This window comes from Python bivittatus, unplaced genomic scaffold (genome assembly GCF_059951505.1).
Source record: "Python bivittatus isolate LINGU-HERP-01145 unplaced genomic scaffold, Pbiv_v1 ctg000220_np1212, whole genome shotgun sequence".
Taxonomy (NCBI): Eukaryota; Metazoa; Chordata; class Lepidosauria; order Squamata; family Pythonidae; genus Python; species Python bivittatus.
Window position 1 is genome coordinate 34106025 of NW_028277048.1, and position 18413 is coordinate 34124437.

At 38.2% G+C, this 18413-nt stretch overlaps 1 protein-coding gene across 7 annotated transcripts in view; it reads right to left on the reverse strand.

The window, feature by feature from the left end:
- LOC103056678 (cholesterol transporter ABCA5-like) overlaps nt 1-18399 on the reverse strand; it is a 57355-nt gene extending 38956 nt beyond the window's left edge. For 2 of the 7 annotated variants that reach the window (XM_088138327.1, XM_088138324.1), the window contains exons 1-8: nt 18270-18398; nt 17772-17837; nt 17399-17592; nt 15428-15550; nt 7637-7841; nt 2209-2370; nt 1646-1743; nt 269-498 (exon numbers count right to left, since the gene is read on the reverse strand). In XM_088138327.1, the coding sequence (XP_087994453.1) occupies nt 269-498; nt 1646-1743; nt 2209-2370; nt 7637-7841; nt 15428-15532 (800 nt within the window). In that variant the 5' untranslated portion in view covers nt 15533-15550; nt 17399-17592; nt 17772-17837; nt 18270-18398. Of the gene's footprint in view, nt 1-268; nt 499-1645; nt 1744-2208; nt 2371-7636; nt 7842-15427; nt 15551-17398; nt 17593-17771; nt 17838-18209 lie in introns of those variants that run through there. The other 5 variants (XM_025173387.2, XM_088138326.1, XM_088138325.1 and 2 more) reach the window with 5 other exon arrangements.
- Between the last annotated feature and the right edge of the window lie 14 nt (nt 18400-18413).

Below are 18413 nucleotides of genomic sequence, written 5' to 3' on the forward strand. Positions count from 1 at the left end.
TGTTTTATAACTTAAACCTCAAATGTAAATAATCTAAGTTTAAAGGTTTTAGCAAAACTTTTGGAAGGGGCTTCCAGTGCCTGGAATAGAGCAAAAGGGAGAAACATAAAACTGAGATGGATTTTTATTTTGTTCAGTTCCTTAAGTTACCTTATCCTAGGATCCAAGGTATGATATGCTGCTTTTCTTATTACTAGAATAATGCAGTATTAGGAGATGATGTTATACTCATAGTATTTATTTAATATAACAGAATAGGCTCACATACCAAAATGCCGTGTCTTGAAGTCCCATGACTATTAAAAATTCTTTCAATTTCTTCTCTTTTTCTGTCATGATATGGATTGTCAAGTAATATCCAAATGGCGAAAAAGCAATCACTAAGTAAATCAGAATGACTCCGCAAAGAAAATAATCAATTTCCACTGCAGCAGATTTTCCCATTATGACAGCTTCTGTTTCCTCTAGGCCTTCCAAAATGGAATGATTGGTCTTAAACTTAGAAAAAGAAGGGAGGGTTAAAGTAAGCTGAATATTACTAGAGCTCTTACAGCTCGTTTCTGTTTTCAAAGTCAGTGATAAATTTGAATATATCAAAGGGGAAAATCGAGCCCTGCCCAAGTGAAAATCTGCTACTGACAGCATTTCTTCCTCCTGGCTACAACTTCCTATCTTTTTCAAATTCTGCTAGTCGGGATTCCCCAACCATCTCAATCAGATTGATTGACTGATTGATTTCAATTTATATGACTACCCATCTCAAGTTCATGACTCTGGGCAGCTAACAGTGTTAAAAGAAAAATATTAAAGTGTTAAAAAAAACACAGAAAAACAAAAACAACACACATAAAATGGCAGCTGAAGTCAAACAAACAAACAAACAAACAAACAGATCCATCAGTCACAAGTTAACATAATTAATGAACGGGCTCAGCCCCACCCCCTGACCCCCAGGCCTGGTGAGATGTTGAGGTTATGCAGGTTGTTGTGGGGGGGCAGCAACCCCTCCTTTTGGGGTCAGTGGAAGAACTTAGATTTAAATTAAATGATTTGTTTTGCTCAACACATGAGACTTGAAAGGGTTGTTTCTTATCACCATTCTGGCTAAAAATCACAGTCAAGCAGAGCACTAATACTATTTCACTAACATGGGACATTTCCTACATATATATATTATAATATATACATCTCTATTAAAGATATATACAACAGCAACTTAATAGGACCTGTCCCTTGCTTGGAAATGGAAACAAATAAATTACTAATTACTTACATCAAAAATTGAAACACTGGGAGTTTTGTTAACTATTTTGTAAGAGTGTGAGAATACTTTTCTCTTCATGGGGAGGTTCTAAGTATGACCTCTCTCATATGAATTGTTGCCAATGTTTATATGTCACACTACATACTAATGTGGTTTATGTACCTTTGTTTTAATATGGTATTCAACGAAAGCCATTGTAAACCATCTTTTCTGTCTTAGTATGGATTGTGAACCTAATCAGCTACAGTTTATTCAATAAACCACAGTTTAGCAAATCATGGTTTGGTGTGATATGTAACCTAGTCACTGTCAAAATTCAAGAAAAAAAATCAGTACTGTTTAAAACTTCAAGTGTAAAAATTCTAAATTATTTACACTTACCTGTATAATTGCTGCATCAATGCAGTTCTGCAGTGCGGTAAATCCATAGTACCAGTATACCTCAGCTTCGCACATTTCAGAAGGTCTCGAACAACTAGCTATGGAAAAAACAAATTATATGAAAGAATATATTAATTTACTTTAATTGTTTAAATATGCTAAAACTGGGGTGTTTCTGTTGTATACATTCAAATCCCAACAATCTATGAACTCATTGCATCTCCATTATTCTACGTCATCATGGAATGGACAAATGGCCCAATGAATCTAGGGTGGTCAACAGTAATTCTAATGTGCAGAAATATAAAAGCATATATTTAGTGATATTATTATGTTTAATTGTTTGGATATATCATCCCTTTCACCAAATTATTGGAGTTTACATAATTTGCATGACCTAAAATCACATGCAATGGCTCCTACTACCTATCACTACTAAACACTTTTATTATACTATTTTTATAGCATAAATTCTTTACATCCTTATTTCAACATTGCACAAAATTAGGCAAGGCTAAGTGCTGTATTTTTTTTAATTACATACATCTTATATATTCACTTACTTTTTAATTCTAAATGACTTGAAGATACTGGAATCAGTTGTCTAGGAACTCTGAGATGGTAGGACATAGAATCCTTGAAAATTATACCTATAAACTTTTCTGGGCTAAGGAGGCTAGCTTCTTTCATTTCTTGTTCATTCAGAAATTCTTGTGCAACTTTTCCTGCAAAATATCAAAAGCTTATTTTATAGTGATAGGAGTGTAGTACTATGTGTTCAACTGCTTTACTCATTTGTGAGCCCAGGCAAACAATAAATTTTTCTATTTGTACTTAATCACCAGAGAATGACTAAATTTGCAAACTATGTGGGAACTACTGCAGTTCTTAATAACCAATTAATTGTTAACATATTCACAAGGTTTTGCACTGCTAGTATTAACTCTGGGGCCTTGCATCCAGCTATATACAGTGTATTCGGAAAGTATTCAGACCCCCTTCACTTTTTTCAATTTTGTTATGTTGCAGCCTGATACTACAATCGTTCAAATTCATTTTTTTTCCTCATTAATCTACACTCAGTACCCCATAATGACAAAGTGAAAACAGAATTTTAGAAATGTCTGTAAATTTGTTAAAAAGGAAAAACTGAAATATCACATGTACTTAAGTATTCAGACCCTTTACTCAGTACTTTGTTGAAGCACCTTTGGTAGTAATTACAGTGAGTCTTTTTTGGTATGATGTAACAGGCTTTGCACACCTGGATTGGGGGATTTTCTCCCATTCTTCTTTGCAAATCCTTTCAAGCTCAATCAGGTTGGATGGGGACCGTCGGTGGACAGCCATTTCCAAGTCTCTCCAGAGTTGATCAATAGGGTTCAAGTCAGGGCTCTGGCTGGGCCACTCTAGGACTTTCACAGAGTTGTCCCTAAGCTATTCCTGTGTTGTCTTGGCTGTGTGCTTAGGATCATTGTCATGTTGGAAGGTGAACCTTTGGCCCAGTCTGAGGTCCTGAGCGCTGTGGAACAGGTTTTCATTGAGGATATCTCTGTACTTTGCTCCATTCAGCTTTCCCTCAACCCTGACCAGTCTCCCAGTCCCTGCTGCTGAAAAACACCCCCACAGCATGCCGCCGCCACCACGCTTCACTGTCGGGATGGTATTGGGCAGGTGATGAGCGGTGCCTGGTTTCCTCCAGACGTAACATTTAGAATTGAGGCCAAACAGTTCAATCTTGGTTTCATCAGACCAGAGAATCTTGTTCCTCACAGTCTGAGAGTCCTTCAGGTACTTTTTTGCAAACTCCAAGCAGGCTTTCATGTGTTTTGCACTGAGGAGAGGCTTCTGTCTCTGTCTAGCCACTCTGCCAGAAAGCCCAGATTGGTGGAGGGCTGCAGTGATGGTTGTCCTTCTGGAACTTTGTCCCATCTCCACACAGGATCTCTGGAGCTCAGTCAGAGTGACCATTGGGTTCTTGGTCACCTCTCTTACTAAGGTTCTTCTCCCGATTGCTCAGTTTGGCCGGGTGACCAGCTCTTGGAAGAGTCCTGGTTGTGCCAAACTTCTTCCATTTGAGAATTATGGAGGCCGCTGTGCTCTTGGGAACCTTCAGTGCAGCAGAAATGTTTTTGTAGCCTTTCCCAGATCTGTGCCTTGCAATAATCCTGTCTCTGAGCTCTGCGGGCAGTTCCTTTGACCTCATGGCTTTTGCTCTGGTACAGTATGCATTGTCAGCTGCGAGGTCTTCTATAAAGAGGTGTGTGCCTTTCCAAATCATGTCCAATCAATTTAATTTACCACAGGTGGACTCCAGTCAAGGTGTAGAAACAGCTCAGCAACAATCAAGAGAAATGATCTGAGCTGAGGTAAATTTCAAGTGTTGTTGCAAAGGATCTGAATAGTTATGCCAATGTAATAGTTCAGTTTTTCCTTTTTCATAAATTTACAGACATTTTTAAAATTCTGTTTTCACTTTGCCATTATGGGTACTGAGTATAGATTAATGAGAAAAAAATGAATTTGAACTATTGTAGTATCAGGCTGCAACATAACAAAATTGAAAAAAGTGAAGGGGGTCTGAATACTTTCCAAATGCAAAAAGATTTACATAACCATCACATATGATAAAATGTTCTTAATCATAATTTTTCCAACATTTTTGGTTATATGATTTATTTTTGTCATTATTTACATAGTTAGGTACCATATCTGTAGTATTTTTTTTACCAATTTTCCCTTAGGTTATAATTTGGGGTAAATTTCATAGATTTTTTTCCATAATTTGTCCCACTATTGTATCATTGTTTCTTTGAATTTTTGCATCTGCTTTATCATAAATTCTTACTTTTTCTGCCTCCATGTCATATTTTAATAAACACTGAGAGAGAGACAGAGACAGTTTGGCATAGGTTAAGGCACTGGGCTAGAAGCCGGGAGACTGTGAGTTCTTGTCCTGCCTGAGGCACAAAGCCAGCTGGGTGACCTTGGGCCAGTCCCTCTCTCTCAACCCTAGGAAGGAGGCAAGGGCAAACCACTTCTGAAATCTTGCCAAGAAAATTGCAGGGACCAGTCCAGGCAGTCACCAGAAGTCAACACTGACTCAAAGGCACAAGTATATATTTGTGATATATAATCTCCCCATCCTAATAAGTGGTCTTTGTTCTGTGTGTGTGATGGAATGGAATTATGAAGGCCAGGCTAAGGGAGATAAACATTTTCTTAGCTCCCCAGAAGAGCGTGGGAGGAACAAGAGGATGAGACTGGCTTCACACTGTTGTGGCTGGCTGACTTTGGGATCTGGGGTTTCAGTCTGGGAAGATTCTTGCTAGAGGTTGTAGCTAATAAACATAACTGGACTGAATTTGCACTGTCTCTTGGAGTTCCTTGGGCTAGGCCTGACAGTGTGTTTCAAATTCTGTAATCTTTCTTACAGTCCCTCTTCTTTCCCAATATTATTTTTTATTCTTCCAGCAATTTGTAAATAGGTCAACCATGGTAAATTCCTGTTCTCACTGGATAATTCTTGCTGTGTCTTTAATCTATTTCTGGAATCTGAATGTACCATACCTGCATGTATAATTACACTTCTCTTGCGGTAGTTATCCCTGAAATAGAAAGGTGAGGCTAGTGATGAAATTGCTTGGATTTATTGATTTTAAGGAGTTTCATATTTTTTTTTATTAAACTTTGTCTTATATCTTTTCAGATTTTTATCTTCTTTCATTTCCTTATACCATAAATACCCCTGAAGTCCATTGGCCAGATCAGCTCCTTCTAATACTGTATTGACATTCTGCTATTTGGGGACTTTATCCATTCTGTAATACATAACAAACAACTTGCACAGTAATACGGTTTAAGATTTGGAAAAGAAAGTCTACCTCTTTCTTTTGAGTCTTGTAAGATTTTAAATTTTACTCTTCTTTTCCCCATTTCATACACATTTGTTGATTGTTAGTTTTTTCTGGGATTGAAATTGGCACCAATTTGAAATAAAAAAATTATCTTAAATAGTATATCCATTTTAACAGTTGCTATTAATTCTAACCAGGAGAGTGTTAAATTTGTCCACCTTTCAAGATATTTTTTAATTTCTCTCCATAATTTATTATAATTATTTTGGAATATATCTCTATTGGCACCAGTGTCAAGTGCAGTCCCAAATATTTTACTGGATTTTTTGCTGTCAACCAGAGTCTTTCTGCACAAAAACTTTTTTTCTTGAGTTAAATATCTTATTATCTTGGAGGTTTTTTTGCATTGAATTTATATCTGGAAAATTCACCAAAACCTTTAATTATTTTCAAAGACAAACCAAAACTAATGCTAATGCTCTGTAGCTTCAATGAAAAATTCCAACCCCAATGTGTATGGCATAACATTTAAAATTATCAGATGGTGCTCACAAACGTGCAAACTCACGTTTCCATCTCCTAATTGTTTTCATCAGCCATCTTACTGCACTTTGCAGCTGCATGATAGTTAAAACTACATTCTCTGCATAACATTTTAATTTATATTCTTCTTCTTGAGTCTTGACGCCTAATATTTATCTTTTCTAATCTTATCTGCTAATAATTTTAAAGCAAACACAAATAGTGAAAGAATGAACCTTTCTTGTCTAGCACTTTCACTTACTGAAAAGTTTGCAGAGAGTGCTCTGTAATCTTTGCCATTGGTATATGGTTTCTACCCAAGTTTTGAATTCTTCTCCAAGGTTTATGTTATTTAATATTGCTAATAAAAATGGTCACTCTAAGTTGTCAAAAGCTTTCTCTGTATCAAGAAAGATAGCTATTGTGGGAGCAGCCAGAGCTGACCTGACCTGTCCTCACTTCACCTGATCAGTGAGGGAACACAGAAATCACCTTGCTTCAGTCCATGCCTTGCTGAATTTGTTCGGGCAGGGGGTGGGGTAGGGTTAAAGGGGAACAGTCCTCTAGCCCAAAGTGTAAGCACCATGGCCTTATAGCACCTTCCCAGTCAAGAGCAGGGGGGAATGACATAGAGCTAAGCGTTGGGAGAAATTCCCACCAATGAGAAGGCAGCTCTAGCCATGACAAGCTGGAGTGGCTCAAATCACAAAATGGAGGTTTTGCTATTAGAGATTTGGGGCAGATGAGTCAGAATATGACCAGCTTGCCTGCCAAAGACATGGAAGTAGGAAGCCAAGGTACCAAAGCTAATAAGTGCAAGGATTCAGAGTTCGTGCATGATTAGGTGAATTGTAAGTACGACTGTATTTCTTTTTTTTGGTAAGACTTAATATTCCATCTTTTCTCCAGGAATTCAAGGTGGCACATGTTGCCCCCCTCCTCCAATTTTATCCTATAACAACAGCCTAGTGAGATAGGCTGCACTAAGAGAATGACTGGCCCAATGTCACCCAGTGCATTTTCATGCCTGAGGTGGATTTGAATAGAGGTCTCCCTGCTCCTGGTCCAATACCTTAACCATTAGCATGAAAGAAATGACAAAAGTAATCCCAAGGAAAATGCAGAAAAATAACAACTCTATTGGACCCATGTATGTTTAGAATTAACACTTTTCTTCAATGGCACTGCAGTTAAGAACATTTGATATATTGTAAGAATATTAAGGGAAGCAGATATTAAACAAGAAATTCTTACAAAGTGCAACATGCCATATTAAAAATGCAATCATACCCAAGCAACTTTTTATTTAAGAAATCTACCAAATGCAATAGAGTGACCTCTTAATCTTAAAGGCTGTAACTCTTTTATCTACAAAGTTCTGCAATGACAGATCTGACGATGCACTTAAATACTTATTTTGCAGCAGTAAAGAGCATCTTATCCTTCCTTTGGTTTTTTTGCATGCTTAAATTACCAAAATTTGAAAGCAAGTTTTAAAATTCTGTCTACATAGGAGAAAATAGATCTTCATGCAGGGATCACAACTGATTGGCTATTGAAGGGCTGTAACTTCAAAAGGAAAAACAGTTTTATTTAGGACAAAATACCATACCTTCTGGGCAGTATTCTGAAAACATTTTGTGCATGATCTTCCTTGTCACATTAGTTACTGGTGTGTAGCCAACAATAAACTTGGAAAGGCTTGAGCGATTTGCAGAGTAAAGAACTGCATCAGGCATCCTACCGTGTCTTTTGTTTGGCTGTATCATGCTTATAATGATTAGCAAACCTAGTAAGGAAAGAGGGATGAGGATTTCCTGCATAAATGAAAGAAGTAAAATAGAAATGAGTAAAAAGCAACCATCTTCAATTATATCTGCAATAAGGAGAAGTGGTGATGGATTCTATCTACGAGGAGGAGGGTGATGTGGGAGATCAAGGCTATCGGGAGGGAGGGGGCGCATTCCAGGAGGGGAAAGGAGACAAAAGACAACACAGTCCGCAGGGGGAGCGTGAGAAGAGTAAGAGGTTCAGGATAGCCACTCCCTAGAATCTCCCAAGGTATATCCACTAGTTGCAGTAGTATAGATTTAGTCTGGCAAGATTCTGTCTATAAGGTGTAAGCTAATAAAGGGACTATACTTGACTGGAGTGTTTCATCATTGATCTTGGGTGGGCCTGACAGAAGCAGACATAATTGCAACTTTAAAATTCATCAAAAACGTATTTAAAATGAAGCATAGATAAGTGCAGCTTAAAATTCACCTATTCAGAAAACAGCTCGCATGGCAAGAGGGATTCATCACAAACCACCCATTTATCAGCAGGCTCCCCACAACCTTCCCAATTCCCTTGGATGTTTTCTATCATCCTGGCTTGCCCATGCTTTATTTTTTCCTGCACAGGGGCCAGAGGGATTTCACCAAAGACTTTAAGCTAAAGCAGGAGTATTGGGTATGTTTGCCCTCTTGAGTTGACCAAAATATACACATTTTTATATGGGATAAAAGTCTAATAATAATAACAATAATAAACTGATTCTTTAAAATCAAGTTTTACAGAGAAGCAAACAAGAATTAAGGGGATTAATATATATGTCAGCAGTGTCCCCAGGGTGGTCAAAATGAGGAAGATTGGCCATTGCGGAAGCATGATCAAAGGCCACCCTGTTGTACATGCATGCAACATTGACACCCAAAAGGGGAGGGGCTTGGATAGCCCTGCCACAACCACCATCTTGCCTTTTGTGATCCCTCTGTGGATATAACTGATATGCACAATATTCAAAATGGATTTCAAGATCTTTAAAATAACATTTTATACAATAAGTAAAATGAATTAAAAGCATATTTTAGCAAAGACACTAGCAGAACAGTTTATTAGAACGGAGGCATTCAGTTTGCAAACTATGAACAAATTAAACCATGCAAACTGTGTATGTGTTAATTTGCCCATTAAAGTCAGATGCCATCTTAAGCGCTGATGATTAAGTGTAGGCATCAACTTGCATTCTAAATAATAGTTATTTTCATTGAATCTGCTTGAAAAAGAAAAGTAATCAAATTATTGTATGCAACACTTTAAAGTCTTCTTTAAAGATGTTTCACAGACTTGTTCCTGGGCTAGAGCACATCCAGAATATCACAAACTGCTGCCTATTTGGAAGATTAACTTCCAGAAAACTGCCACACTATTTCTGTAATGGGCAGATCAACCTGATTCAGAGGAAAAATGGTCTAGAACAGTACATTACATCTCTACTCTGAGATGTATATACTGTATACAGACAGTCCTCTACTTATGAACTTTCAAGTTATGAACTTTCGCAGATACGAACAAACCTCCAACAATGAAGGTTCTGGAAGGAAGGCCCTGGAAGTTTACAATGCGCATGTGTATGTATGCCTGGAAGTGTATGGCGTGCCGTATACGTACATCCAGAATTTTACAGTGCACATGTGTAAGTATACGGCGTGCCATGGTTGGACTTACAAATAAAATGGACTTACGAACAGCCTCTTGGAATGTAACTTATTAGTAAGTAGAGGACCTTCTGTAACAAATGAGCAACGTCTGGTAAGTTTGGGATATTACATGTGCTTATATGTATGGATATGTGTATGTATATATACCAGGCATAATTTAATATTTTATATGAAAACTGACAGAAGATAATTTATTGATATAGAAATTTCTCTGGAAGGCTGAATATGCGATTGATTTGAGACATTCGATGGGAAATTTACCTCTAAATGGGACAGGCCTTAAATAAAAAGAGCAGATTACATGTGTGTATGTGAACGAACATTCTGTAACAGGTCTTAGATGTATTTCAAAGCTAGGAGAATTTGGGGAGTCTGGGACACTTCTTTTATAAACCTATTCTGATGCAGCATATCTGCTTGCTTTTAGCTATGCATTTACTTATAAATGTATATTTATAATGAAATCAAATGTTTTATAAAATGCTAACATTCTCTACTGCTCTCCCCTACAAGGGAAATCAAACCATCTCTAATGAATCCCCTGGAGTTGCTCATATTTAGGCAGATTGATAACAGTATTTCTCCTGTAAGATTATAAATTGTATTTTATTATTTTATTGTTTTCTTTTTAATATCTTTATAATTTTTAGAATATTTTACCAGTTGCAATTTGCCCAGAGAACTTACTGGATGGATATGGTTCTGCCCGATTATTTGGGAAAAGTCCAAACCTGCTGTCCTGATGAAGTGGACAGGGCCCCCGGAGCTGTGATTTGAGCCACCTGTGTTTTAGATCCATGTCCCTCCTGGTTGCATAAGGTGCTATGAGGTTGGGTTCATGTAGTAGTGAATGCTCTGAGGGAGTGGGTGGTTCATCTAGCTCTGAAAGAGACAACTGTCCACCCTCTCCTCAAGAAGCCACTGCTGCATCCAATGGAAGTGGACAATTTTTGCCCAGTCTCCAATCTTCCTATTTTAGGGAAGGTTGTTGAGAAGGTACTTGGCATCCAGCTCCAGAAGGCCCTGGAGGAAATGGATTATCTACACCCTTTTCAGTCAGGTTCAAGGCCTGGTATAACATTGAGACAGCATTGGTCATACATGTTGATACCTTTTGGCAACAGCAGGATGGAGATAATGCATCAATCCTGGCTCTCCATTCACTGATTTTTGATATCATAGTATCCTTCTGGACTGTCTCAGAGGTTTGGGAATAGGAGGCATGGTGTTGCAGTGGTTCTCCACCTTCCTCCAGGGCTGATTCTAGTTGGTGTTGGGGGAGGGGAAGAGAGGTCCAGTCCTAGATCCCTGTTTTGAGAGATGCCTCTGTGCTCCATCCTCTCCCTTCTCCTATTCAACATCTATATGGGTAAAGTCATCTTTGGCACTGGGTGAGGTATCATCAGTTGTCAGCCCTTTGAGGTAGACCAGACTAGGAAACCAAAGTTATGAATACTACTTTTATTGTAGGGTTACAGAAATAGAATACTGCAAGCCTGAAAGTACCTTCTCTCCTCCCTGCCTCTATCTACGAGAGAACTAGGGAGGGTTGAATCTACGACTTTTTCTCAAGTTACATTTCTGCTTTGGACTCATATTTCATCTGACCATTGTCTTGGTTGCAGCTCTTTCTCCTGTTCCTCAAGGTTACTCACACAGCTGATTACACCAGTACGCTGATGATACTCAATTTACATCTCTGCCCCAAGCTAACCATGTCACGATTCTTTTCCAGTGCAGGCTGTTTGAGTCTGGATGGGGAAGAACAGGCTTTGTCTCAACCATGAAAGACTGAGTGGCTATGAGTTTTGTGGTCTTCTGAATCTGGAGATTTTCCATCTTTAATTATGAATGAAGTTATACTCTCCTACAGTTGGTACACAATTTGGGGTCTCCTTAGTCACATCTCCTGCTCGAAAAGCAGATGGCAGCTGTGTTTGAGAGGGGCATTGCTCAAATCCATTTTGTGCACCAACTGCACCTGTTCCTAGACTGAGAGGCCCTGATCATAGTTACTTATGCCTTATTTATCTTCTGCTTGGACTACTGCAATGCAGTCTACATGGGGATGCCCTTGAAGACTATTGGAATCTTCAACTAGTTCAGAATGCAGCAGTTTTGGGCACACCATAGCACACCCTTGTAACAACATTGTTTTGTGAGACAATGGAATGAGATTCTGCCCCCCCCCGCCCCAGATCTAGAAGGTCCCTATTCTGTTGGCCTTCCACAAAGCCTTAAAGATCTGGCTGTTGCCCCAAGCTTTGGGCCAGGACGTTCAGTGATCTGTGATAAAAGGATTTTTACTCTCTGCAAAAAATAGAGCCAGCACCCATAACACAGAGCCCAGGGTGTCATTCTTTGAAAGCAAGAGAGGTATGTCTATATTTTATCAGATATTTGGCATACTAAGGTGAAAGGGGAACTCTTAAAGAATGAGGGTACTGACTGGAGAAGCAAACACTTAAAATTGTACCTTGTACATTAGAGCTGGACAAGGCAATTAGCCTAGCCATCGGCAAAAGCATAAAGGACTTGAAACAAAAGATTTTCCTCTATCTGGACAGGAATCCCCACACCCTTGGACAAGCTGCTTGGCCAGCTCCCAGTTTCAAGAGTAAGATGAGTGAATGGATGAGTGAATGAGAAAATATAGGTGAAGAATGCTCTAAAGCAGTAACACTTAACTAAGTCTGGAACTCTGTGTGTTTGCTTCTCGTTGAAAGATTTTAATTGCTTCTCTAATTGGCAACTAGGGAAAGGAGTCCCACCGAGCATTGTGTGCATGTTCTTCTTAAATAAATTCCGTTTCTTTAACAAAGCTGTAGAACAATATGCTTTTTCAAGATGCCCAATCACAGTCATGTGTGAATTGTTGATCAAAGCAAGCATAAAAAAACATGTGCTAAAAGAGAAGAGTGATTGACTTTAAGTGAGACAGAGAAAATTAAAGGGCCATTTAGATTTTTTAAAGAAAAACTGTTCTCATTTGTATGATGTCTTGTACATTGGGGGGGGGGGGGCTTGAGTCAGACTCATGGCTTTGTATTCGTTGTCACTGTAGTTATTTTGTGTTATCATTGCTGTTTTATTGTTGTTAGCAATATATAAAGAGAACTGAGGAAAGCCCCTGGTCCAGATGGTTTTCCAAGTGAAAGGTATAGAACTTTTATGGCTCTTATATTATTAGAGGTTTACCATGAGCCATGCAACCTTACTAAATTTATTTTTTTTATTTTATGAGGCTCAATTTACAATAATATTAAAATTAAAATAAGAGAAAGATCTTACTAGATGTGAAAGTTATAGGCCAATATTATTGCTTAACATTGGTGTCAAGATAGCAACAGTATTAGCTAAGAGATCTAAAATTTATCCAACTCAATCAGGATTTATAAAAAGCTGACAGGCATCCAGTAATATTCATTTGGTGATTGAAACTTTTGAAACAGCAGTACATAAAGTTGATTCAGCTTAATATTGTTGTATGCTGAAAAGGTCTTCAATATGGTTCATATTAAGTTTCTGGAGTGTATTTTAAAAAGATTTACTTTTCCACCATCTTTTGAAGAATCTTTTAAAATCTTAATTTAACAAAAATTTAGCTAATTAATTAATTTAATTAAAAATTAATTTTAATCCTGGATTACTATTTCACATCTTCATGATCACACTATAACTAGGGTGATCACAAACTTTTATATCAGCAGTTATGAAGTTACTTTGTGGTACCTGAAAGAGATGTTCACTGTCCCCTTTAATTTCAATTTGGTTCTTGAACCTCTAGCTTTTTAAATTTTTACAAGATATTATTGGTGTTGTGGCACCAAATGTAAAATTTTCTTATATGTTGATAATATTTTGGATATTTGGTTGAAGTTACACAACAATATGGCTTATATTCTAGGTATATTATTAAGTGGAAAAATATGTAATTTGTTTTCTTTTGGATAACAAAAATATATACATTACTGTAAGAAATTGTTTTATCATTTGTTTGGACTGTATAAAATATTTGGGGTTACATTCCCCTGAAATATATCACAATATGTTGAATTACCACGTCTATGTGTATAGATACAATTGCAGTGGACAGAAATTGGTGGTTATTTAAAATAACTTTTTAGCCTTTGGGGTAAGATTAATGTATTTTTTAAGAGGGATTCCAGTGTTAATTCCTATTAGATATTTTACACAAATAAACAAATTATTGAGAAGGTTTTGTGGCAAGACAAGATTCTCTGGCTGTTTTTGGCCAAAATGAGGTTGTTTTATGAGGATGTTGGCTTTAGTCTATATTATAACTGAGCTTTTATTTTAACATCTATATTTATACAGAATGAGAATTCCACTGATTATCATTGCCTTTGGGCTCATTTAGAGCCCATGTGCAACTTCTCTGAAATCTTGGCTAGTCCTTAGGTTAACTTAGAGTTGATTGGTTCTTTGTTCTGATATTTCGTGTACCAACAGTACAGATGCCTATCTTTGCAGCATCAAGCTTTCCTTTTGCCCTTAACCACATTAGGAGAGGGTGCATCCTTTCAGCTTCAATTCAACCACATCAAAAGCACCAGGACTTCTCATACCTGTCCTCTATCTTCCCCCTTATTTGGTTGGATAATTTTCAACTTTGAGGGCTCAGTGTCCATGCTGACACTGACCTGGTTGTGAATTTTCTGTAGGGTTTTTTTTTTGGCAAAATATCCAAATGGGTTGCCAGTGGAGCAGAGTTACTCTGACCCCTCTTTTATGCCCTTCCCATCATGGGTGAGCTTTCTCAATTTGAAGATCGCAAGGAGAAACAGTAAGTCTTGGGCTCAGCAAGGACTTAACACCTTGAACCAACTGATTAGTAGTGCCTATTTAAAGGATTTTAAAAGACTATATCTTGAATATAAGTTATTGGATCATTGACTTGGAGGCATATACAATTAAAGCACTGACAAACAAAATGGTCCAGATGCTTTAGCAGCTTCAGAGGTACCTGAAATACCAGGATCTTTAAGTGCCACTGCATTTGAAGTACAATCAACAATTCAATTTTATGCACTGTGTTCCAAAAAAACATGATTTTTGAATATGATTTAGGGAAGAAGTTAATTCATCCAAAAATCTTGTTTTGTGTTTAATGGATTCCTCAAATAATGTTTTAAAAAGGATGGATATCTGATTTTTTTTTTAATGTTGGCATTATAAGAAGTGTAAGAGCTATCTGACTCATTTTATTTTAGGTCAGGTCCATTTATGACTTTTTTTTTTAACTTCAGGTCATTATATACATTAACATAACTTTCAAGAGAAATATAATACAGATGTGATGTGGTATTATACTCCCAAAATATGGAATTTGACATTTAAGGAAGAACACTGGTTCTATTGAGCAAGGGGATTAGCAAAGACAATTATCCTATATAGGTGGAAAGAAATGTAGACAGTTGATGTTCAACAGATGTATTCCCTAACAATTTCTGAAATATAATTTTAGTATAAAAATTAGATGATAGAACACCACTTTTTAAAATGTTCTAAATTTAATAGTATTTTAAAGGATTAACTTAATTCTGTATCAATAATATAGATCTTCATTCAATGTTACTATGTTTTAATTACTATTATATATTAAAGTTTTATTGTACTATTATTACTATTTATACTTTGATTTTAATATTTCACTTTTTAAAAAAATCACGGGTTAGCCTTCTGGTGCGTACATTTCTAATGCTATAGTTCATAGTGTGTTTGGGTTGCACAAACCCCACAACTATTATAAAGTAACTATCTGTGAATCTCATTAGATCTGTAGTCATTAACAGAATGTACCTGCATACAGACTCAATACAATTATTAATTTGATATAAGACATCTGCTTTTAATGTTGAAATGAGGCTAAAATAGAATACTTCTGATCAACTCACCTGAATACTAGTCCTTTTTGTCCGCCATTTAATTAAGCAATTCTTGTATAAAAGAACTCTAGTTTGTCGCCATACTCCTCCTTGTCTTGGAACATCTGTAGACATTTTGTGTGTGTGTCTAGCCTGAAAAACAAGCATGATATATTTGGTGTGGATATGGTGTGAAACAATGCATGTGGTGTGAAACATATTAATTTATTCCTTCTTTAAATGCCCAGCTATATGATTTTTCCAATTCTGTGAATGGTACTTTACCTAAACAGTGTTGTTAGGTTTGGGAAAGAAACTTCATCATTCTTACAGGGCATTTTGTGATCATGGAAATGTTCAGTAGAATGTTTAGAGCCTGCATTCTTAAACTTAACCATTTCTTTATTTACATATACAGTATTTATGTATCACCAGCTCCCAAGACTCTAGGCAGTTTATAATAAAATTAAAAGCAGAATATGCAGAACTTGACAATCCAATACAAAATGGGAACCCAATGTCATGCATTCATAACAACAATACTGTAAAGAAGTCACCAAATGCCTGTTGAAAGAAAACTGAAGAAAACAAATAAGGCGGGTGGCTGGTGCATTTCCAGGGGGATGGTGTTCCCTAACAAAGGGGCATTATAGAGGACGGCCTTTGTATGCATGTCTTTTTGCTCTCTCATAGGAGTAGGGGCCCTAAGCATTCCCTCCCAGCTTGCATGCATGGGCTGGGGAGCTTCAACCTGACATAAAGGGTCCTTGAAGCATCATGGAGCTGAGTCTCAAAGGCTTGATAGATCAAAAGCAGAACTTTGAACTGGAATCAGAAACTTATCAGTAGCCAATGCAATGGCCAGAAAATTGGTGCAATACTACATGCCACATTTTGTAGTTTCTGGATTATTTATTTATTTATTTATTTATTTTATTTATATGGCCACCCATCTCACATAAGGTGACTATCTTCAGAGGCAGGCCCAGGTAGAGTGCATTACAGTAGTCTAAACACATGGTGATGAGAGCACGAGCTATTGTTGACAGAGTTCCACTGTCCAGGTAGAGAAGGTGAAATTTGCAGCAGTTAGCAGTTTCCCCAGTCTAAACCCAAATAGGAAGACAACGCAAACTAAAATATGGGTATATTAAGATGAGGAAGAACAGTAAGAAACAACCAAGGGTACATTCATAATCTGCAGAAATCAGCATTTATCTGCGATGACACACTTCTTTTTCAAATCATCTTTAAGCCAGAAAGAAGCGGGGATGGGGGAGAATCCATTTGCAACTGCGTTTCAAGAGTGCTTTGCTTGAAGTTCTGCTAAAGCAAGCTGCCTCTTCAAGTTTCGCAGTCGTGTGTAGAATCACATTTCCCACTGAAATTACTTAGAGCCAAGCAGAGGTACATCATAAGGTAAACTACATGCTACCATGGGGGTCCTGAATGTCAGCATCTTACTTAGCACATTCAACATTTTGCTTTTGATATTGTTCCCTCTATCTCCATTCTCACGTTGAATGGCTGCTGCCCAGCGCTGTATTATTGGCACCTACTGGGTACACTTCACTTACAATTATAACAGGCAGGCAAGTCAATGCACCAATCATTACAAATCCTTCTCAACCAACCATGTGAATTTTCTGTTCTGAAGAGCGCCAGTCTAATGGCAGGGCCGCATATAATTCTAATGAAAGTGTTGAATTATTATCCTGAAAAAGTAACTGAACCAATCCAAATATCATGCATTTCCTCTGATATATACTATGATCATCTTGGTGCTCCTGAAATCCCAAGGAAGTGCCTCTAGTAAGACCTTTGAATGATAAATACTGCATATCACTTATACGATATAACTCTTTTCTTCAGAGTCCCTCCTAGTAGCTTTATCACAGCGGTCAGACAAAAGGACACTCTTAACCTTTCCTTTAGCCCCAAACCAAAACAGCCCAAAGAACATAAATCCGCTTTTGGCTAAACTTTACCTCAGCCTCATACCTCTTTTATCAGCACCCAGTTAAATGGCGTCTTCGGACAACTCCCTTCCACGGGAGCCAAATGTTAATGCATGCCGTGCTCGAAAGCCATTAAAAGGCAGAGATCACACTCAGTATTGCTAAGTGCTGTCCAGAACCAACCACACCCATTCCTTGCAGATCAAGAAGGTGACAATGTCAACACGGCAGGCAAGTCTATTGAGCAACCATAGAAATGTCATGGATTATAAGGAGACCAGGCAAGCAGAAAGTTGTTGCAATAACTTTGTGTAAAATAAACTAAAAACCCAGATGAAAGTTAAAGGGACCAGGACACAGCTACAGGACTAGTTAAGTGGGCCGAATGGGCATTTTAGGTTCCCACTGGACCTCACCTCTAGCCTTGGATGTTACTGGTAGTAAAAGTTGTCCAGCACTATTCAGCCTCCATGCGTTGCACCCTACAAGGGCAGAAATTTCAGTCAGCAATTTAGACTTTTAAGCAAGCCTAAAAAGAGTTTTAATGAGCGAGGGAGGCAGAATGAAGTATGAATGATTTTCTCCTTGCACCTCTCCAGCACAATTCAGGTTTTGCTTAGTCACAGCGGCAGCTCGATTTCAAGGGCCGCCTATGGAGGCAAGTGCCGACGCTGCATTATGTCTCAGCGGCCGGCAAGCGGGCAGTGAGACGCCTTTAAGATTCATCTTTACACCGTACCCCTGCCCTTGGGGGGGGGGCAGCTGTCCCTATCCCGCCCAAACTGTCCACGTCTCCTCGTCCTTCCTGACGCCACCTTCTCCCTATCCCCCCCTTTTCTCTCTCTAGTTGTCACCTCTCCTCTCCTCCCCACTTTTACGTTACGCGGCGTCTTGCTTCCCGCGCCTGCTGCTACCTCCGTCCACAGCTTCGTAGTCCCGCTAGATGCGCAGCCGGAAAGTAAGCGCTCCAAGTAGCGCTCCCTGCGCAGCAGCTCCTCGTCGTCGATCCGGATTGGAGGATAGGAGGCAGACGCCAAGGTCCGGCTCCCCCCGCTTCC